The 22,921-nt window shown below is 41.5% G+C and overlaps 1 protein-coding gene across 2 annotated transcripts; it reads right to left on the minus strand.

The window, feature by feature from the left end:
• Positions 1-770: 770 nt before the first annotated feature.
• LOC122490000 (vascular non-inflammatory molecule 3-like) lies at positions 771-14,108 on the minus strand. Of its 2 annotated transcripts, XM_043592398.1 has the most exons (8): positions 13,244-14,108; positions 11,034-11,127; positions 10,789-10,919; positions 6,425-6,617; positions 4,689-4,980; positions 3,513-3,886; positions 2,087-2,260; positions 771-1,418 (listed from the first exon to the last, which is right to left on the minus strand). In XM_043592398.1, the coding sequence occupies exons 1-8, from the start codon at positions 13,276-13,278 to the stop codon at positions 1,290-1,292; spliced, it is 1,422 nt and encodes a 473-aa protein (XP_043448333.1). In that variant the 5' UTR covers positions 13,279-14,108; the 3' UTR covers positions 771-1,289. The 2 variants fall into 2 exon arrangements, with proteins under 2 accessions (XP_043448333.1, XP_043448332.1); XM_043592397.1 differs by lacking the exon at positions 13,244-14,108 and having other exon boundaries at positions 11,034-11,323.
• Between the last annotated feature and the right edge of the window lie 8,813 nt (positions 14,109-22,921).

Raw genomic sequence — 22,921 nt, forward strand, 5'->3', positions numbered from 1 at the left:
GGTCTCCTCATGCTAGAGAAAGGGGGCAGAGGTCGCTTACGTAACATGCATGGGGTGAAGGGTGGTGAGGAGGCTGGGGCCACCAGGTACTAATGCTGTCACCAGACAAATGTCTAGGAAAGAGAGGGAAGAATTCTAGAAAAAGCCCGCACAAGACCATCAGGACAGAAGATGCCCGTGTCCCGCATGGAAGAGTCCGGGGCACTGGTACAATCTTGGGATCTGAATGGCATAGCCCCTGGAGAGGAAATCCAGACATGACGGGAGCAGAGATCAAGGGGATCGTCTGCGGCTCAGAACATCTCCAGCCCCCTGGAACTGGGTTGAACTAAATGGAATGGAAATAAGCATCTGGGAGAAGCCTAGGAGAGCAACTGTCATCTTCTGTGTGAAAAAGATGTCCCCAGCCCAGAGTGATCCCCAACCACTCCCGCATGAACCAGAAAGCTCCCTGCTCTCCTGTGTGTCTCTTCCCAGTGTTAATCAGTGACCACCTGGAAAAAAAAGAGCTCAGCGGTAGCAGGGCTGAGAGACCAATGGTAACTGGGGGAAAGGTGACAGGGTGGCCCTTTCTAAGGAAGCTCCCAGTGTCACACAGACTGCAACAAACCTGAGGATCCAGGGGGCTTAATCAGGATTGGATAAATTTTAGGATAGACTATTTCCAGAAGGAGACAGGGTGTGGTCTGAGGGAGATCATTTTTTCTTTTTTGTTTCCGTCCTAAGGATCTGATTTCCATACAATTAGAACTTAAGAGTATAATAAACAGATAATAGAAGAATTTTAATCAGGTAACAAGTTACTCAAAATGTTTTGAAAAGTTGCTCATAATCACTTTACGAGAAGCCCTTGTTTTTTTTTTTTTTACTTCCTATATCGTAATCAACGAGGATCAAAAGCCCTCTGCGTACTTAAGGTGCCCCCTGTGTATTTACAAATGATAGACAAACATTCACATGTATCAGAGTAGTTAACACAAAAGGAGTTTTCTAAGTCCCCCTCCATTTAACTGCATGTTCTGCTACACACACATATACTCACATACACTTACATTGCACCTACACGGATCCCACATGCAGCTCCCATAAATGAGTTGGTGCTATATATCAAATATGGAAAACGTAAAACATATAAAACCCATCCACTGCTTTTCACGTTTTAAGTTTGTTGTTCCGGCCAATTTGTGACAGCTCTTCTACACAGACATGAAGCTTTTTTTTTTTTTTTTTTTTTTCCCCTCTCCCTTTCTTTGCCAGGGTAATCCTGAAAGTGTGCCAGTGGAAAGGGATCATTCTAATCTCCGGGGTCCTTGCCCCAAGCGCGGAGGGTCTTTGTCAAATACTCTTCCGTACAGGGCCAAAACTAAGACAGGCAGAGGGGTTCTGCTTCGGCTCCTCAGACGTCCGTCTCTCAAGACCTGATCAAAGAGAGCAAAGGATTAACTCCAATGCAGAGCTTTGGTTTCCAGCCCAGAGTCCTTCTCTGACAGCATCATTCTAAAATAGTAACAGACAGGCACACGGGACTTGGTGTCAGAAGACCCGTGTGTCAGATCTAAAGGTCGAAGGGTAGAGAGATTTGGGTGAAAGTGCAGCAAATAAACTACCGCACAGGTGGTTAAAAAAGATGACGTATAAAAAAAATTCTTTTAACTCATGAAGCACCGCCATTATTACTCTCATTATTGCTATCATTAGAACAACTTCTCAAAATAACATACCCATGAAATAAACTGTAGGTGCATTGTTTAATGTGTTTAACTTGGGCCTTCCACACCATTAAAAAAAATGTATTTATTTATGCAAATAAAGAGAACATTAGCTGCCGTCGTCCATAACCCTACCGTTGCCTTGGATCTCAGCATCGCGTTTATGTAGGAAAAGTGAACCCCAAATTCTCTGTCACAGCCTAAAGACATCTAGAACCACAATTTCTCTTCCATATTAAAGCTTCCCGTGTCTTTAAAGCTCTGCCTGTATAATGTGAACCACAGCACTGCAACACTGTGTCGTAATCTCAAAGATTTCCAAGGTGCGAGTCTACCCCATCTGTTCAAAGAAATTGATCATCCTGAATTCCTCCTACCTCATAATGCCTTTCAGGAGCAAGCTGACTTCCACTGAGAATGATCTGTGGGAAAACATAACGTGTTGCAAATGTGCCGCTGAGGGAGAATTCTTCCAACTTGGTGAAAGCTGACCCCACGGGCTCCCCACAAGTTCTCAGGTCACTGATTTGACACTTCAGTAATGTGCATATCTGTGTAGGCAAAGGAGAGAGAAGTAGTCAGAGATCTTGGAAATAGTTTCTCCATGAAAGACACAATCTCAAGGAATAGAGGAAGATTTGTTAAGTCGCATCTGTCACGGAGGAAGAATTTCCTGTCCCCGTCAAGGTCCTTCTGGCCAGACTAAGAATTGAATGGACACGAGACAGATTAACAGGAGAACGTCAAATTGAATTTTGTACATTTGGGAATCCACACAGACATGGCAATTCCCAAGACAGGCAAAATGAGGTGTGCATATTGTTCTGGAATAAGGAGGAGGGCATAGGGGTCTGGGACTTCAAAGGGAAGGAATGCAATTTACGTAAGATGAGAAAGAATAAACATTGGGTACACAAATATTTGGCCTCTTAGAAACACTGGAATGTGGAGGCCTTTGATCCAACAGGCCTTGTGAGGCTCCTCCCTGTTCGCCACACCTGGTTCCTGTCCTCACATCCTTACTTATGCTGATAGCTCTCTTTCTGAAGCAGATCCTCTACCTAAATTCTTGTAGGCAGTTGTGGGGGAGGTAAAGAGCTTTTTCTGAATCTTCTGGCTTTTAATTGCTTTTTTAATTCACAATAATCTTCATGCCCAAATGGCTCCTCTTGGGATGGCCTGCCTTTATCCCCTACACCTCTTAAGCAGTCTTTTCAAACTGGAGGTCAGAGGCTATTAGTGAATCTGAAAATCAGTTCAATAGGTCAGGACTAACTCTCTCTCTCTCTCTCTCTCTCTCTCTCTGTGTCTCTCTTTTAAATAAAGTGAAATGCAATAAATTGGATTTTAAAAGTCAGACTGCTATTGCTCATAATTATGGCTATTTCTAATTCTAATTGAAGTCATAAATAAAATATTTGTTTCAATTACCATCACGCATCTTGACCGCACAGCATCGTAACATGAAACGGACTTCTGAGTCTGGACTCCTGTTGAAGACAGTTCGAAAAGCACTGTTCTCAAGTAACCTGACACAAAACGAGAAGGCATGGAGGTTGCAGCCTTTCAACTTGAATCCAGCTGGCTGAGAGCTCATCAACTCGCTTTATGTTTTACCTTGCAGCCAAGAGAAGACATTCTGTTCTTGCTAAGACTAAACAAAGTGTGCTGGGGGAAAACTTCAGTGATGACTGTAACGGCTACCAAGTAACTGAATCCAGCACGATTGTTAAAGAAATGCAGCGATGATCCAGAAGAAAAACTAATAAACAATCCATTCTAACTGACGTCACTATTGTTTACCTGTAGGTAATATTGACCTTCTACTGTGTGCAGTCCATCAAAAGCACCTAGTGCGTAAACCTCATCTGTTCGTTTCTCCGACATCTTGTAAGTTAAGTGACAGCACAGGTCTTTCTGGCAAACTGTGTAATTTCCTGTGTTTCTTTTAAGCTCAATGAAGGTGAGCTCATCAAAATAAATCATCCCCGGAAAATTTGACTGTTCAGACAAGAATGGCTTGACACTTCTGGCATAAGCACTCCAGTCAACAGCTGCAGGATAGGTGGGTTCACTTCGCAGCCGGGACTTCAGTTCGGACAGCATCAGCTGGCCACTCTCTGTTTCCATGTCATAGTGATACACTTTGACCGCTTCCGGTGCGTAGATTCCACTCCCTATGGCGACACAAGGCAACGCAAATATTGGTTCCAAATTTTGCATGGTTACAAACTCGTAAAATCATCCCCCAGAGAAATTCGATATGGCTTTATGAAAGCATAAACACTTTCAGGACAGTTAAGGAGATAGCTTGTTAGCCTGGCATAGTTCCCATTTGCCTCTGTGTCCTCCATTAGGTTCTGCTTGCACTGAAATGATCAATTGACTTGGGTCAATTGACTTTTTTACTTAAACTACCTCTTATTTAACCAACTTAACAAACAACGAGAAAATTCCCCAACACGAAGAATAATTTTAGCTCTCTGCTGACCTGTCTAATTTATTTGTGTTTAAGTTTCTTCATCTGGATCAATGAATAACCCAAGCAGTCAAGAGGGGAGCTTGTATTACCTCAAACATGGATGCAATGAAGGATAAACTCTGGTTAAGTCTAAAATGATTTTATCACTTTAACCACAAAGATTTATTTCACTATTACTGATGGATGCTGGCAGCAAAGTTCTTTAGATCTGGCTTTGTTTTTCTTTTTTTGCTTGTTTTTGTTTGTTTGTTCATGTGACTTGACTTCTCTTTAACTCCAATGTTCCCTCATGTGAAATTGAGATAATAGCGTTTACCTCCTTCCGTACTCATAGGGATAATGGTCCTTAAAACATATTGGCACTGAAAGCCAGGCTATTATTAATTTTGTGACATTAGAATTAATGAAAGAATTATTAAAGACAAGTGTGGCTTGGAAATCAATGAAGACTGTCTAAGGCTATCATGGCCAGTCGGTGCAGGACACGTGTGAGTTACCTGTCATGTGCATGCTGGTGTTGTGGGTATTCGCAGCAAGCAAGTTGACTCTCATGGCTCTGGCCCACGCAGAGTGGAAGGGAACAGCCGACAGAAGGGGCAGCGTGTTGTACCACGCCACCGGGTAGAGAACGCTGTCCACTTGAAACTCATCCACCACCACCACAGCTGGGGTGTGAGAAAAAATGTCAAAGCAAGTGAAAATGCCAAACTTCCCAAAAGGAGTCTCAAAAGTCACAGATTCTGAATCCTTGGGGAAATCAAATTGAATTTCAGGCGCAAAAAGATTGTACTGTTAACAAAAAGCAAAGAAGGGGGAAATTCATGAGAAAACTACCAAGGAGAGGTGTTTCATACCCATCAAAATTTTTTCCCAGCCATGTTGACATGCATATTTAAAACTATTGCACATAAATTTGCAGAAATCAAACCCAGTATACCACTGTCTAGGAGTTTTATTACGACGGTGCTGGTCAGAAAACTCCACCTTTCCACAACTAACGAACGAAATCATATCTAAAAACGATATTTGAAAGGTGACTGTTTCTCTTAACATCACAGGTTGAAAATCTGAATCTTATAAACTTCAGATTTTTTGTCACTGTATTCTTTAAATACCAACAACACTGCCAGTGTGAAACCTAGCACATAGTAATAAAATTAACTCTGTCCTATCTCTCTTTGATACTGCTGGGCTTATAAAAGTGAAATACATTTAAAGTAAAGTTAGGCTGGGGCGCCTGGGTGGCTTGGTCAGTTAAGCGTCCGACTTCGGCTCAAGTCGTGACCTCACGGTCCGTGAGTTCAAGTGCCGCGTCGGGCTCTGTGTTGACAGCTCAGAGCCTGGAGCCTGTTTCCAATTCTGTGTCTCCCTCTCTCTCTGCTCCTCCCCTGTTCATGCTCTGTCTCTCTCTGTCTCAAAAATAAATAAACGTTGAAAAAAATTAAAAAAAAATAAAGTTAGGCAAGGCAATAGCTCACACTTGTTAATCAGTGAGCCATTGGTAATTTTTTTCCAGCTTGATTATTGCTCCCCAACTCCACTTTGCCCTGGGTCAAGAGTACTTGCTCAGATACTATGTACCATGAGGCTTGATGTGTACATATTTGTGCTCTGGCAATACCCCCTCCCCTTCAGTGAGGGTCACTTGCTCCTCTACCCTACACGCAGGTGGAAGCTTGTCCTTCATCCCGCAGGGATCGGCTCAAGGAAGGCACGTAGCCTAACCGGAGTCAAGGTGTGATGACGAGGTCTACAAGGCAGGGCAAAAATACACTCTTCCTCTGGATTTTGCTCCTACAGAATGTGAGCTTTATGTTGAGCACCATGGGGTCTCTAAAAGCACAGCTCGAGTAAAAGCTGTAACACAAGTTAAGAGAGCTAGAGGAATAGCTGACGTCTTTTGAGCCTCTGAGGGACAGACTACATCTGATAAAACTTAGTCATGCTATGAGTGTCAATGAATTGAGCCAAAACACTAACCAGGGTATAACAGCATTTCTCCTTCTTTCTCAGAGACTATTAACATCTTTGTGAGACTATGATCACATTCAATATTCTGCCAAATTCTACTTCATGCTTAATTCAAACTCAGAACCCTTATGTGAGACCAGAGTGAATGAAACCCCCTTTTCAATTAAAGCGTAATAATCAAGAGACGCGTTCGTTCTTTCGGCCATGTTCAACAAATGAATGTACATATATACCACAAACAAACACAAGAAGATATTCTTACCTTATGGTAGCGTGCCACCAGCCTACCCTCAGAATCAAACACCACATCAGTGTTGTACTGGTAACGGCCATCGGGGGGACACTGAGGGTCACTGGCATTGCATGGCTTCTTGTCCCCAATATTTGCCACAACGTAGATGGAGTTGTCCTTGGCCAGGCAGCTGAGCCTTTGTTGCACTGGGGTGTAGCCAAACCTGATTTAATAGATATGGCCTTAAACTTACTGTACTTGAGTGATTTCTAATCTTCCAGAACATACTTTATTTGCCTGTTACTTAGAACACAAGCTCTAGGTTAAGAATCAAATCAGAAAAGATCTAAAATTCCACATGCAATATAGTCTTCATATTTATGAAAGCTAATCTAGTTTACCTTGCTTATTTTTTATTGAAGTATAGTTGACACATTGTTACATTAGTTCTAGGCGTACAGCCTAATGATTCGACAGTCCTCGATGTCGTGCTATGCTCACTACCAGTGTAGCTATCATCTGTCATAGTGTCATACAACACTATGACAATACCATGGACTACATTTGCTATACTGTGCCTTTTAGTCCATGACTAATTCATTCCATAATGGGAATCCCGTATCTCCCACTCCCCTTTGCCCATCTTGCCCATCCCCCTGCCTCCCCTGAAGGCTAACCTATTTTAATGTGCCAGACTCTCAGTTGCAGTGTGAGACTGAAACACTGGAAAGATGGTGGAGGAAGAGGAGAAAGAAGAGAAGGAAAGCTTTCTCTTATAAAGTGCTTCTAGGCAGGCAAATGAAGGGCTTGAAATTTAACACACTCTTTTAGTGGGGAGGAGCTTTTCTATAATTCTAGCCATACTCTTACTAGGAAGCAGTAAATAGTTGTTCCTATGTCAGTCGTCTTCTACAGAGAACAAATGCATCATTATGTACTTGAAATATTTCAGGAAGGAAGGGAGGGAAGGAGGGAGGAAGGGAGGGAGGAAGGAAGGAAGGGAGGGAGGAAGGAGAAAGAAAAGAAAGGAAGAAAGAAAGAAAAGGAAAAAGGAGAGAGAAAAGAAAGAAAGAAAGAAAGAAAGGAAAGAAAGAAAGAAAGAAAGAAAGAAAGAAAGGAGGGAGGGAGGGAGGGAGGAAAGAAGGAAGGGACTTCACTGTGTTGCCTCAGTTTCCTTATCTGTCAGTACAACATAATTACTTCCTGCCTGCCTGCGAGGGTGTTCATGAGAAACCCTGAGATAAACACAGACTACAAAATTGCTTCTCAAAGTATTGCCAAATCCATCTACATTGGGGACATTAACCAAGAAATAAGAAGAGATTGAGGTGACAAAATAGGTGGAATGATAGGTGGCTTCAAATATTTGAAAGGCTCTAATCTGAAGGAGGTGAGTCATATATATACAATGATAATATATAAAGTAATAAAGGCAGTACAAAGACTAACGTTATAGAGAGACAGATAAGCAGAAAAGAAAAAAATTTTGCAACCAGAACATTCTGTCAAAGGAGTGGGTTCACTGGTCACTGGTGATTTCAAATACAATATGGTGCATCCAGGTGCTCCAAGACTACCAGTTATCAGGGCTCAGATGGAAATGGCTGGGTTTGATTTCCTGCCATGTTAATTACCAATATGAGACCGTAAGCCTCCTTTTTTCCCTGATATGAAAAATGGAAATAGTTATACCTGTCACATAAAGTGAACGAGACAATATGTCTAGTGTACCAGGTACAATTCCTGGAACCACGTAGATGCTCCATAAAGAAATAATGGCCATTATGGACTTTGTAACTACAGGGGGGCAACCCAGGAAACTGATGGATTTACTGCTTCTAGAAGCCATTTGGGTTCTCTCCATCATCTCTCAGCCTCTCTACAGTTGATGTGGAGCTAATCTTTGAAGAGAAAGGGCAAATTTATGACAGTGATTGATTTATGATTTATGATTTATGACTACTGTTTCAGATCATTTCTTTTTTTTTCCCCCCTCAGGAAAAACAGGGCAACATTGTTAACATTGAGACTCTTTAAAACTTTCAATGAAACTATCACCTATTTTCTTTTTTCTTTCTTTCTTTCTCTCTTTCTTTTTTTTCTTTCTTTCTGTTTCTTTCTCTCTCTCTCTTTCTCTTTCTTTCTTTCTTTCTTTCTTTCTTTCTTTCTTTCTTTCTTTCTTTCTTCCTGCTAAATAATTAGGGCATTTTAATATCTTCTATTACTCCTCATGGGTAATGCTCAAGGAAGCATGGGACAGGTCAGTATTGTAAATGATGGTATTTAAATACACAAGGATAACTAGGTGGCCCTCTATTATCCCCTTTAAGTATAAATATTACTAGGGAAGAAATGGTGGCTTTTTTTAAAACCAATATTACCATCTTATTAAATATCGGACTTCTGTTTTTGTAAGTCAGGCTGAAAGCTTACCATTTGAGTAAATGTCTGCAACCCTCAATAATGTTGAAGTTTCATCAGTCATCTACCTTCCCAACTTAAAATAATTCATCTGAGATTAATTATCAGGATTCAGGACCTCTTTCCCCTAGGAAATTCAGTATTATCAGCCCAGGCAAATAAAGTGAATTTTAGAATCAGCCTCTTGGATTATTGCAGATAATGAGTCCTTCCTGCTTTGGGGGAAAAAAAAACAAACCTCATGATCAAGTAAACATTGAGTTATAGTTAATGCGGTTACTGTAAACATAGACGATGCAACACTTAGATTATTTTTTCAAAGGTGAAACTCCTGGGAGAAACTGACCCACACAGTAGAACTCCTATGTTGCAACGTTGGACTTGAGCCCACCCCCCCAGTCAATTTCAAATGTTAAAATTATTGAAGACATTCTTTTTCTTGTACAATAGATATAGTTCGGAACAGATGCCTGCAAGTTTAAAATTAGCAGATTAAATTTTTTTTTAATGCATAGATTTTGCCTTTTAAAGGAATTACATATAAACTATTTTAAAAAGTAAATACATCTAAAATAATTTCATAAATCTGTCTTATGTTTTATACAGATGTTCCCTAAGAAAGTTATGCTTAAACAAAGTGCCTGGGTGGCTCAGTTGATTGAGTGTCTGACTTTAGCTCAGGTCACGATCTTGCAGTTTGTGAGGTCAAGCCCTGCATCAGGCTCTGTGCTGACAGCTCGGAGCCTGGAGCCTGCTTTGGATTCTGTGTCTCCCTCTCTCTCTGCCCCACCCCCCCTCATGCTCTGTCTCTCTGTCTCTCAAAAATAAAATAAACATTGAAAAGTTATGCTTAAACTATAGCTATTAATAATTGCTTACATTTCCCAAAGACAAGAAAACACAGAGGTTCAGATCCAATTATCCTTTATTTTTATTTTTTTTAATCGTTATTTATTTTTGAGAGAGAGAGAGAGACAGAGTGCGAGTGGGGGAGGAACAGAGAGAGGGAGACAGAATCCGAAGCAGGTTCCAGGCTTCAGCACAGAGCCTGATGTGGAGCTCAAACTCACAAACCGTGAGATCATGACCTGAGCCGAAGCGGGACGCTTAACCGACTGAGCCACGCAGGCGCCCCCAGATCCAATTATTTTTGTGAAAAAAAAAAAAAAAAGGAATCGTGACAGCTAACGTTGGAGGCGGCACAACTGTGTTTAGATTCTACGTGTATCACTTCAGTTGACACTCTTGTCTACTCTGTAAAGGAAGTAGGACAGGAAATTTTATGATTGCTGTTTCGTGGATAAAGAAACGGAGATGAGGGGCGCCTGGGTGGCGCAGTCGGTTAAGCGTCCGACTTCAGCCAGGTCACGATCTCGCAGTCTGGGAGTTCGAGCCCCGTGTCAGGCTCTGGGCTGATGGCTCGGAGCCTGGAGCCTGTTTCCAATTCTGTGTCTCCCTCTCTCTCTGCCCCTCCCCCGTTCATGCTCTGTCTCTCTCTGTCCCAAAAATAAATAAACGTTGAAAAAAAAATTTTTTTAAAAAAAGAAACGGAGATGAGAAGTATTTAGGTGATCTGCCGCCCATCACACAGCTAGGAGGTGGAAACATAAGTTCATTTATCTTTTTACCATTCCTGCAAAGGAGGCAGGTATTCATGGGTGAGCTTACTTTATTTGGGGACAGAAGTCCTAGCTAGTACAACTTTTTCACTTTGTTGAAACCCCATGGAGTGTATTTATTATAAAAACTATGTACACACAGGCCATTCATTAAAGAAAACCACAATAAATAACCAACCAAGAATCAACATCTCAAGCCATGCCAGACGGCACACAGTATGAAGAGGCTTGTGGGTCCAGAGCCATAAACTGATTGCCAGAAAAGAGAACGAGTCAAGTTTAATGGATTTGTTATTTGTATTTTTGCAATATCACAATTTTTTTTGTTCAAAAATCAAAGGGTAATGACATTACCTCTGGGGATCTGTACATGGAATCCAGTTCACCTCTGGGTCTGGGATATCTTCCAGATAGGGGTAAATGGTCTCTCTTGTGAAAACCCAGCCATAAATTCCATCTTCTGGGGTAACAATGATATGTGCACCCTGCTCAAAACAAGTACGAGCAAAACAGTCTTTCACAAATTCCAAATACCCACGCTCTTTCCAAGTTTCAAATTTCCTCTGCAATATCCCAGCCAGCGTAAGAAAGGACAATACCTGCCTGGCTGCCAGTTTAACTGCGTTCTCCAAAACATCTATGTTCTTGTTCATCAGGAGCAAAGCTTCTTCTTTGGAAACTGGTGTCTCTGTTCTGTTTGGTAATATGACAGCGTGTTCATACACTGCAGCAATGAAAGTGTCCAATGCACCGACACATAGGACACAGATGGCAAATAGCGCCACATATTTTGGAAAATATGATGTAATCATAGCTAGAAGCTGGTGATCTTCGATAAACTCAGATTCTCATATTTGGTATCACTGGAGAAAGTTTTAGGGGAAAACCCGGCTCGCTTCCGGGTATTTATATTTTCACAGAAAAAGCATTACACAACACATTAAGAAAGAATGTTGCGCAAGAAAATGGACAGCCAGAAGTACAAAATCACATGGACTCAAGTGTGCAATGTTCTTGTTGACAGTGGTTCAGAGGTTTATTCAGCTCTAGAAGTGAAATTAGTGAGTGAATCAGATGAGTTCAAGCCAATCCCCAAACCACTGGCTGTTGAACTCCTTTTTTAAAGTTTATTTATTAATTCTGGGATACAGAGAGCACATGCATGAGTGGGGGAAGGGAGAGAGACAGAGAGAGAGAGAGAGAGAGAGAGAGAGTCAGCACAGAGCCCAATGCAGGGCTCAAGCTCATGAGCCGTGAGATCATGACCTGAGTAGAAGTCTGATGCTTGGACAACTGAGCCACCTAGGCACCCCTGTTGAACTCCTTTTTTAAATAAAATATATTTTCCTGGTAGCGCAATGGTTCCATTAATAAGGCCAATACTCAACTCTTCTAGAAGGCACCCAGCATAACAACAATGTGCTAAGAACTTACACATGTGGCTGTAGCAGAAACAGAACAGAGCGTAAGACAAGCTCCAGTTTCGACAGAGCTCACAAAATGTCAAAGGAGAATAGATATATCTGCTTATGATCGGGTTCACAACCAGTGGCCCTCAATTTTTGCATTATAAAAGGATTTCAGCAGGAACCACAGTTGCTGGCTTCCCTCCGAAAGACTGTAAAATAGTCTGAAATGTAGGAAGTTTCTCTGACCACTTTGCAAAACACAGATTATAACCCGGTCAATAAGTTAATGAGTGCCCATTGAGTTGAGTCTCTGGGCGTCTCCAGAATCTGGCTACTGCTGTAGAGCTCATGTGCTGAAAACCAAGAAGTTAGGCTTCAGATCATACAATTTCTTCATCTTTATAGAATTGGCCTATTTAAAACACAATTTTTAAATGTTTATTTATTTTTGAGAGAGACAGAGTGTGAGTGGGGGAGGGTCAGAGAGAGAGGAAGACACATATTTGAAGCAGGCTCCCGGCTCTGAGCTGTCAGCACAGAGCCCGACACGGGGCTTGAACTCATGAACCGCGAGATCATGACCTGAGCTAAAGTCAGACGCCCGACTGACCGAGGCACCCAGGCGCCCCAAATCTGCCCATTTTTTTAAGTGAAGTCCTCTTCCCTAAATACTTGTACTATTACATCATCCAAAATCTCATTTTCAGGAAATGATTTCCTTGTGCCTCTAAAGAGTTGAACATCTTTATTTTTTTATTTTTTTTTCAACGTTTATTTATTTTTGGGACAGAGAGAGACAGAGCATGAACGGGGGAGGGGCAGAGAGAGAGGGAGACACAGAATCGGAAACAGGCTCCAGGCTCTGAGCCATCAGCCCAGAGCCTGACGCGGGGCTCGAACTCACGGACCGCGAGATCGTGACCTGGCTGAAGTCGGACGCTCAACCGACTGCGCCACCCAGGCGCCCCTATCTGAACATCTTTAAAATATTAGATATAGGTGTCGTCCATTTAACTGGACTCTCAGACATTTTCCTCTCCCTTTGCTCCCACATCTAATTCATTGTAAAGTTTCTTTTAAACATCTCTTCCTGTCCTGGGGCACCTGAGTGGCCCCGTCAATTGAGAATCCAAGTTCGGCTCAGGTCATAATCCTGTGGTTTGTGGATTGGAGCCCTGTGTTGGGGCCCTGTGCTGACAGCTCAGAGCCTGGAGCCTGCTTCAGATTCTGTGTCTCCCTCTCTCTCTGCCCCTCCCACACTCATGCTCTCTCTCTCTCTCTCTCAAATATAAACATTAAATAAATTAATAAATAAATAAATAAATAAATAAATAAAATATATCTTCCTGTCCTGATTGTTTATGCTAAAGCAGGTTCTGCTTTTTAATTGATCTTCCTACCTCCCACAATGGCCAAAGTTGTTCATTCGACACATAGCCACCAGATGAATTTTCTCCAAAATCCAGCTCCTGTTATGTCACTTAAATTCCATTATTTAAAGCGTGATTTTCCATTATTTAAAACGTTAATTCTCCAAACGTGGTCCATGCTCCGTGAGGGGAAAGCAGGTTGATTTTGCCAGATATACAGATAAATACTTTTAATAGTTACAGATTAACTATCATGTTTATTAGATAATTTAAGACTCTTAAACCCACGGATAGTAGAGTTTAGGATGAGGCAACACAAAAGATGTCCATCCGTCTTAAAAGATTACCAAGTAAGTAAAATGGTATATGGTTAATACAAAAATCATAAAGATAATGGCATAATGACATGATTTCCTGAAATTTGGGAAAAGCTGACGTTGTTCAAGTTCTCCTACAACCTGGATTTATCTCTACGGCTGCCTTTATGAACACTTTATTCAGTGAAGTTGAATCATTCCCTGATCTCTGAACGAACACGCCATGCACTACTCCACCTAGATGATTCTCTGCCCAATTCTCCCTGAAATGTCCTGGCTCGCTGTCTAAGCTCTAACTCCGTGTACAGTTCTCCCAAACCTACCCCTAGTCCTAAGCAATATTTCTGAGCCATCAGAGCACATTTTTCTTGTCCTGGTGAATGCCACTCACCGCTTGCTGTTGTCTTGACCTTCAATTTAAATCCGATTCCGATATTTTGTTCTGTATATGTATGTCTTGTCTTCTTAAAAGATATTCAAAAAGAATCTTGTTGTATCTTTCCAGAACATCCATGTCAAATAATTATCTATAGATGATGCGTCCCAAGGTTGTGACTCCTGGAGGATAAGAAAGCGTCTTGCTGACTGATGAACCTCATCGCTCCAGCCCACATGTGTAATAGGTGAGGAAGCCTGATACATGAATGATTGTTGAATGAAATCCGCTACCTGGGGGCACCTGGGTGGCGCAGTCGGTTAAGCGTCCGACTTCAGCCAGGTCACGATCTCGCGGTCCGTGAGTTCGAGCCCCGCGTCGGGCTCTGGGCTGATGGCTCAGAGCCTGGAGCCTGTTTCCGATTCTGTGTCTCCCTCTCTCTCTGACCCTCCCCGGTTCATGCTCTGTCTCTCTCTGTCCCAAAAATAAATAAACGTTGAAAAAAAAAAAAAAAAAAAAAAAAAAAAGAAATCCGCTACCTGAAACTTCAGTCTGTTTCATGTTTGAACACTGCGAATTTTTAGAACACCCTTTCTTGCACTGAGATGCAATTTACATCATGTATCTTCTACGATTTAGAACAATAAATCCAATCCTGCTTCTTGCTTCCTACTTCCAGACTATTAGATAATTCAAAGAGAGTTCTAAATTGTCTCTTAATTCTTTTATTTTTCTGATGCATTATCCTTATAAATTCCTTAAGAATGGGGCCGCATTTTGATTCTCTCTGCTGCTTCTGTGGAGGTTTGTACTGTGCTAAGCTCTGTAAATGTTTTCTGATTTGTTAAACTCAATTTCCTGTCCTAGTTTTGGAATGAATCCCCTTTTTTGAAAGTGAGTTCATGTAAAGGAATTTCTTTTAAGATTTACATCTCTGATTCTAGAATGATTAATACTGGTACTTAGTCTCTCTCTCTCCGGGATTCTTTCTAATCATCTGACATAGAGAAACCAATAGGTTTTGGAGATTAATGCCTCTCATTTGTTTGTTTGGTTGGTTCTAGAGTTCAAAATCTTTCCATTCCAGTAACCGTTTTCCATTATCTGAATACTCCTTTCTTCTCCCAGTTTCCCCAGTGAGTTTCCAGTGTCCTTATACGCTAAAATGATGTTCATTAGATGCAAATTTTCATTTTGGCAAAAAAAAAAAAAAAAAGAATTGAAAGTGACATAGAGGGGCGCCTGGGTGGCTCAGTCGGTTAAGCGGCCGACTTTGGCTCAGGTCACGATCTCACAGTCCGTGAGTTTGAGCCCCGCGTCGGGCTGTGTGCTGATAGCTCAGAGCCTGGAGCCTGTTTCAGATTCTGTGTCTCCCTCTCTCTCTGACCCTCCCCCGTTCATGCTCTGTCTCTCTCTGTCTCAAAAATAAATAAACGGTAAAAAAAATTAAAAAAAAAAAAAAGAAAGTGACATAGAAATTCTGTAAAACCAATGCATTGCTTTGTAATGAGAAAAAGGAAACTATTTTCATATTTCAAATTGAAATTCTATTGTCTTGGTTCACCTGACTGTGCAAATAGAACCAAAAGAAAACATATGAGAATTTCCCTTTACTCTCCAGTACCCAATTCCAGGAAATGTACCAACTTTTATTATATTGAAATCAACAGAAACCCGGATTAAGTGTTATCAAATGTGGTTAGCAATGGCTTTGCCTCATATGTGTATAAAGAATAGGGATTGTGGGTGTAAGTTATTTAAACAAGGTGTTTCTATGTAACCTGAATGACAGTTTGAAATTCTTGCAGGATTAGGGAGAGTTTTGTATTAAAATAAATATAATTCTGCTTTAAAATATGTAAAGCACAAATTTTAAAGGGGAAAAGCACCCTAGAATAAAATCTCTAAGAATTTGTTTGCCCTCCCCAAGTCTTTATTTCTTTTTTTTCCCAAGTCTTTATTTCTAATATCCATTGTTAATCTTCCTCCCCATTTCCATTATCAGAGTCCTAACTCTGTGGCCAAGCATTCCTCTTACTTACAGGGTTGATCCCACCCCTGACACGTTAATCTTCGATCAGTATTGCAAACCATTTAAGTTCCCTTAACCATTGCTCCCACTAACTAAAATTCTTCCTATATGTATAGCAAATCAAGGCAGACAACCAGAACTTTCTCCCACTTGGTGCCATTTTCTCTCTCCTGTTCTTAGCTCAGACCATTCTTCTTATTATGCTTTTTAATACACTCACTACTGCCCTGATCCTGGAATGATGTCTCGCTAAATCCTGCCCCTTTGACTCAAGTCTTGTCATTCTTTTTTTATTTTATTTATTTATTTATTTATTTATTTATTTTAATTTTTTTTTTCAACGTTTATTTATTTTTGGGACAGAGAGAGACAGAGCACGAACGGGGGAGGGGCAGAGAGAGAGGGAGACACAGAATCGGAAACAGGCTCCAGGCTCTGAGCCATCAGCCCAGAGCCCGACGCGGGGCTCGAACTCCCGGACCGCGAGATCGTGACCTGGCTGAAGTCGGACGCTTAACCGACTGCGCCACCCAGGCGCCCCTCAAGTCTTGTCATTCTTTGTTGCTCATTTCTTCTCTGAACTTTTAATGTACTTATGGTCAGAAGCCACATTTTGTTAATTGGTGTTTTCATGCCATGTTCGACTGTCTCTTCCCCATAGCAGATCTTTTCTATTGCATACCTTCGACTACCTGTTATGCTGTCTCTACCTTTAGCTCAAACTTTTCTCCTGAACTCCAGGCCTGTTTATCCAACTAGACAGAGACTTCCCTAAGTTCCCAGCAAGCATCAGCCCACTTGCCAGCATCTTAGCCTATCAACTCTGCCTCCCCTCCTGTCACTGTAAATGACTGCCCATGCCCCTTTCCATCCTTGTGCAGCGGATCCCAAAGATATATCTTTAGGAATCCTTTTCACTTACTCAGCATCAATTTCTGCCTATTGGGTGATTACAATCAGCATACAAATACCCCATTATATCACCTATCTTAAAAAGGAACTCTCCTGATCTGACATTCCCTTACGGTTCCTGCCCCATTTCCCCGCTCCATTTTACAACGAAACTCCTTTACGGGCTTGTGCCCATTCTGTTTTAATTCCTTTCCTCCCACCGAGACTTTGCCCCCATGATTCCACCATCTTATCAAGCTCATCGTTGATCATCACGTGACTAAATCCATCGGTCAGTTTTCGGTCCCATCTGACTTGACTTATTAGCACACTTGCCATTACCTCATTCTCAATCTGCTTTCTCTCCCCACGCTCTTCTGGGTTTCCTTTTCCTTCCTCCTTCTCAGTGTCTGCGCTTGTTTACTTTGGATGTTTTTGTGGATCTATTTGCCTTTTTCTGGTTGCTTCTTACCGCCTCAGACCTCTTAACTTTTGTGCATCCTGATCCCAATTTTTGGAAATCTTCTGTTCCTATCTGCACTCGCTGCTTGGGTGATTACCTTCATTTCATGGCTTTCAACACCATAAATATATTTCAGTGATAAATGGATTTATAACTTTTCACTCAGACTTCTCCCCTGGACTCCAGATGCCCATGGCCCACAATGTCTGCTCAAAACCTGCATTTGGCTGCATAGACACATCAAATCAACACAAACAAAATTGAGCTTTTAGCCTTCCCCTCCTGCCACTCCTACAATCTTTCGGATCTCAGTTAATGGCTTTTTGTCCTCTAGTTTTTCAGGCCAAAGCCTTTGGGGTTCTCCTTACTTCTCTCTTGGTCTCTCACTCTACACATGTTGCATCAGGAGACCTTTTGCTATTGCAACCCCGGTCCGAGCCGCCATCATCTCTGGCCTGGATTACCCCAATAACTTCCTACCCGGTTTTGGTGCCTCTGCTTCTACTTCTGCTCGATAGCAATCCTATTAAAATGTAAAAACAGGGGCGCCTGGGTGGCGCAGTCGGTTGGGCGTCCGACTTCAGCCAGGTCATGATCTCGCGGTCCGTGAGTTCGAGCCCCGCGTCGGGCTCTGGGCTGATGGCTCAGAGCCTGGAGCCTGTTTCCGATTCTGTGTCTCCCTCTCTCTCTGCCCCTCGCCTGTTCGTGTTCTGTCTCTCTCTGTCCCAAAAATAAAAAAAAATAAAATTAAAAAAAATAAAATAAAATAAAATGTAAAAACAACCGTGTCGGTCCTCTGCTCAAAATCCTTCAATGGCATCTCACTTCGCTCAGAGCAAAAAGCCAAGTTCTTGCCATGCTTACAAGCCCCACTATGATCCGGGCTCCTGTTACTCCTAACATCAACTCCTACTAACTTCCCCCAGGTTCCTGTGGCTCCAATTGTATTGGTCCCCTTGCTGCTCCTCAAGCATGTCGCGATGGGCCATTCTGCCTCCACTACCCTGAGAATTGTCTCCTACACGGCCACGCTGCATTTAGAATTTCTCTCTACTCCTTTCTACTCCATCCTGCAAACCACTATCAATGATTTAAAGACTCTTTAGCTCACCATAATATTAGACTCTAAAATCTTTCAATGGGTTTCCTCTTAGCCTCAGCATACAGTCTACATTTTATTTGTGCTTCACTGATCTGGTCCTTGGCTCCTGTTCTTATTGTTTCCCCTTCCTCTTCCTCCTTTACCTGCCCACCCCACCCCTCCAAATCTATTGGACTCTTTTTGCAACATGCTATTCTCCCATGTCTTTGTATGCATGACTAAGTCTACCTGAATGCCCTTACTGACTTGCCCAGCTGGTCTCAGTCACCTTTCTTGTCTTCCAAGGTAAAATGGACTCCTTCCTGGCCCTGATATTGGTCACAGCATTATCATATACTATGGCTTTTATTATAGCATTAAACGAGATGCTTGAAAACGCTTTAGCCCAGTGTGAAGCATTTTCTAAGTGTTCAAATTTGATTATTACTCTGCTAAAGAAAGACAGTAATGATAGTGATGTTCTGTTTCCTCTTCCCGACTGTGATCCTTAAGAAAAGAACTTTTGTTCTATTCATTATCACCATCCAGCACAAGGCCTCCCTGACAGATAGTAAGCATCCAAAAAGCTCTTTGACTTAAGATCAAAGAGACGCATACAAGGATGTTCAGAGAAACTACTTAAAATAGGAATTAATAGTGGTAATAACTGTAATAAATAAATTTAAAAAATTCGAAAACCGAAGCATCTGTTGAACAAGCTAAACCACAGAAACAAGTTCAGGGACAAAGACTATTGAAAAATGATGACTCAGAGTGAGCTAAGGTTGCTTCTTTGTTCAGCTTGTTACTAAGAAATCACATAATCACTTGCTTGCATGTGGCCGCAAAGCCTGTGTTCTCACAGATGTGCACCCAAAGTTCATGGCTTCCACAGACCTTGTGAAGTGAAGAACACAGCAGATCAGAGGAAGCCAGACAATGGGCCTATTGCTTTTTTACTGGTGGCTGGGGGAGCGGTCCTGACAGCATGCGTGGAACCACCACTGCCCCACTTCTGTACATTTTGTTTGTTGCTACATCATGGAGTTTACCCAAGATGTTAGTGCAGTCAGCCGGGCCGTGCTTGCCCTATTTATCAATAAGAGAAAGGACACATGAAGATTGTTTTCGTCCAGGCACCAGACAAGGTGCAACTAGGGAAACAGAATCCACACCAGTTATTTTCAGAGAACATAAGGATTCGGTTAAAGAGGTATTTGATGATTGAAGCACATGAAAGGAACACCTAGGTAACAAAGCAACTGCAAAAAGCAGCTACCACTCCTGGTGTTGGGGGGACAGAGGGAAGAGAAGGTGCTAGGGGCGAGAAGCTTTCCAGAGGAGCCTGTGTTGCCGAGGCTCCAACCCCTGAGAAGAGTGTGCTGTCTAGCTGGAGCAGAGGAACAGATCCTGAGAGGACTGTCCCCAGGGAGCTAGAACTCACCTCTCTTGAGGGGACAATGGCTGGTGCTGGTAGTTTGGAAGAAAGGCAATGACACTGGTTCTGAAAGAATGGGGACGAATTGAAAACTGGAAGCACCTGCTATCGGAACAAACTACTGGTCTGCTGCCGGGCGGATGGGACAACACTGATTGGTGAGCAAACAGAAGGAGGTCCCATCGCCCCTCCTCCAACCTTCGGTATTCCTTTAGCGCCCCCTCTGGGCAGAATCTAATAGAGAGCCAGGCGGCCAAGGAGAAACATACTTGCCTAGTCCTAGCCCAGCATCACAAAGAATACTGAAGGGTAGGTTTGGAGCTGAAAGACAATAGCTTAATAATGAACACATTCATATAACTGTACACCATACAGCAGTGAAAATGGGTGAAATTAGACTGATGCTTATTTACATGGATTAAGCTCACAATTTCTTATATAGAAATCAGAAATATGCAATACATTTGCATGCAATAAATCTGCATATATACAAAGTTCAAAAAGATACAAAAAGTACCAAGTAGGAATAAGTACGTGTGTAATAAACAACCAGGATGTCCCGGGAATGATCTAGAAAAATCTTAAGGTAGTTATTTCCCAAGAAAGGACCAGAATGTGATTGGAAAGGAATACAAGGGGTGCCTTCTTCATGACACAAACTGAACAGCAGATCCACAGGTGATTGCTATGCAATCCTTTATACACCTCTGTGTGTCACATTGTCGTAATACGTTCTTAAATAACTTGCAATATGCGTTTTTTTTTTTAATAAGTGAATGTGTCCAGGGGCGCCTGGGTGGCTCAGTCAGTTAAGCTTCCGACTTCAGCTCAGGTCATGGTCTCACGGTTTGTGAGTTTGAGCCCCACGTCGGGTTCTGTGCTGACAGCTCAGAGCCTGGAGCCTGCTCAGATTCTGTGTCTCCCTCTCTCTCTGACCCTCCCCTGCTGGCGCGCATGCTCTCTCTCTCTCCCAAGAATAAATAAACATTAAAAATTAAAAAAAAAAAAATCTATGGCTTCCAAAAGGAAGATCTTTCCCAACTCTGCTCCCATATCATAATGGTAAACTTTGGGAGAGGATGGTGCATAGATACCACCGACTGTGAATAGAAATCTTCTAAAAACAAAAATGAAACCAATGTTGCCAGATTCCCCATCAGAACTGAGCATGTGATCATGTCACCATATTAGTTACATTGAGATAGCACACGGGCTTCTAGTTACGCTGAATACTCAAGCACTTTCCCTATGCTCTATTGGAGAAAATTACAAAGGTCTCATTTCAAGTGAGCTTTGAATATAATGGAATTATTTGTTACCATTATGAATAATTAAACCCAATATAAAAATCTTTGTATTTGGTAGTTTCTGGAAGGTAGGCTGACATGACTTGTGTTGGTCACAAGAAAATGAATCCCCATTCCCACAGCCTAAGCCACATGGAATTCAATAGCTGTCCAATGGGACAAGACATTCATCCAAACTATGGGAAACAGTATGGTATCCGCATGAAAATCTTCCACCAGGGTCACAGCAGAATCACGGAAAACTATATTAAAGCATATGAAAATACCACCCTTCAAAGATGGTGTTGAAAGTCACTATCTCTGACATTTTAGGGGCATCAAACAGGCTCAGAATAGAGGTGGTACTGTTACAAAGGTAAAGGACAAAGTCAGAAAAACCTTGTTTCTTGAAGACATAATTCACAGAAACCCTCCAAAGTTAGTAATAAGTTTGGCTATAGTCAATGGTAGGTACCCTATAGGAAGTGTATGAATCTGGTGATTGGAAGTAAATTTCCAACGAATACAGGGGAAAATGCAGTTTCTCTCTTTCTGTCTCTGTTTCTGTCCCATGCCCCCACCTTATCCTTACTCCTTCCTCCCAGTTAGGAGCCAAATACCTTCCTATGAATCCTGAAGATTATGAGTTTCTTGAAACCTGAAGAACCTCTTTTATGTTTCCAGGTATCAGGGATTCAAAGAAGAATAGTGCATGTTATTGTCCTGAACAGTATCTGCTAATCAGATGAGGGATAACACCTCCCTCTTTACCATATGTTCCATCCAAAGTAATTTTAGAGACTGTTATCCAGCTTTCAAAATTGCTGTTGAAACTAAACATTTTATTCAACTCTCTTTGATTCCTTCCAGGTAACCTTTAAAAACTAACCTAGTTTAACACAGTAGTCAGGGTCAACAGTTTAATAAAATGGTCTGCAACATAGGGAATGCCAAAGGTTAGGAATGAGACTATTAAAATGTCTCCCTACATTTATTTTCTATATAAAAAAATATAAAAAGAAAGTGAAATTTACTAGCATTGTAAGAATTGATGGACAAAGGTACTCTTAATAGGTCCATGTGTCAGAGGTCATGGGTCACAAATGGTCTCCAAGGTACCCAGAGGGGAGAACGATCCTTAATTTACACAGGATGACTGCAGATTCCTCACTAGCTCGTCCAAGTTCACTGCACTGTGCCATCCTGCAGTTTACATGGGCCTGGTTAAATGGCTTAACCAACTAGGCTACCATTTTAACTAAATCAACATTTACAGAATAGAAGAATAGCTTAAAATGATTCTTGCAAAGAAAGTGTGTTAAAAAATGATACTAATAATGCGAACAGTCTCAAAAAAAAAAAAAAAAGAACAGGTGACATTTCTATTCCTGGTATGAGACACATTTTTGAGGAGAATATGAAAGTTTACTTGCATATGAAAAGAAATTGTCAAAACCCACAAAGCTATGAGGAAAGGTTTTGGAAGTTTTGTGTTCTACTTATAAATACAAAAATAAGTAAATATATACATACCGAGGACTCATTAAAATTTTTCCAGTAGGGATATGTGATCAAAACATTTGAAAATCATTGGCTCAATATCATTCCTTTTGGCCGATATTTACATTTTAACTGGAACTTCCAGGAGACAATTTCTCTACTCAAAAGATTCTGAGGCTACAATTTAAGATGCTTAGAAAAAAATATAGGGAGGAAGAAGGCCATTCACACTGATATGTACATCACATCGCCACTGAAGTATAAAATTTAGTATACTTCCCTACCCCCATTTAATATAAAATTATGGCATAAGGTTATTTTAGT

The sequence above is a fragment of the Prionailurus bengalensis genome, chromosome B2 (genome assembly GCF_016509475.1).
Source record: "Prionailurus bengalensis isolate Pbe53 chromosome B2, Fcat_Pben_1.1_paternal_pri, whole genome shotgun sequence".
Classification (NCBI taxonomy): Eukaryota; Metazoa; Chordata; class Mammalia; order Carnivora; family Felidae; genus Prionailurus; species Prionailurus bengalensis.

Bases quoted from the DNA above. Each gene is read 5' to 3' on its own strand.
- LOC122490000 (XM_043592397.1), bottom strand. From the start codon at position 11,246: ATGATTACATCATATTTTCCAAAATATGTGGCGCTATTTGCCATCTGT. The intron at 6,618-10,788 runs GTAATGTCATTA...CTATTAAATCAG, and splicing joins CCATGTACAGATCCCCAGAG to GTTTGGCTACACCCCAGTGC. The intron at 3,887-4,688 runs GTAACTCACACG...GTGTCGCCATAG, and splicing joins CACCAGCATGCACATGACAG to GGAGTGGAATCTACGCACCG.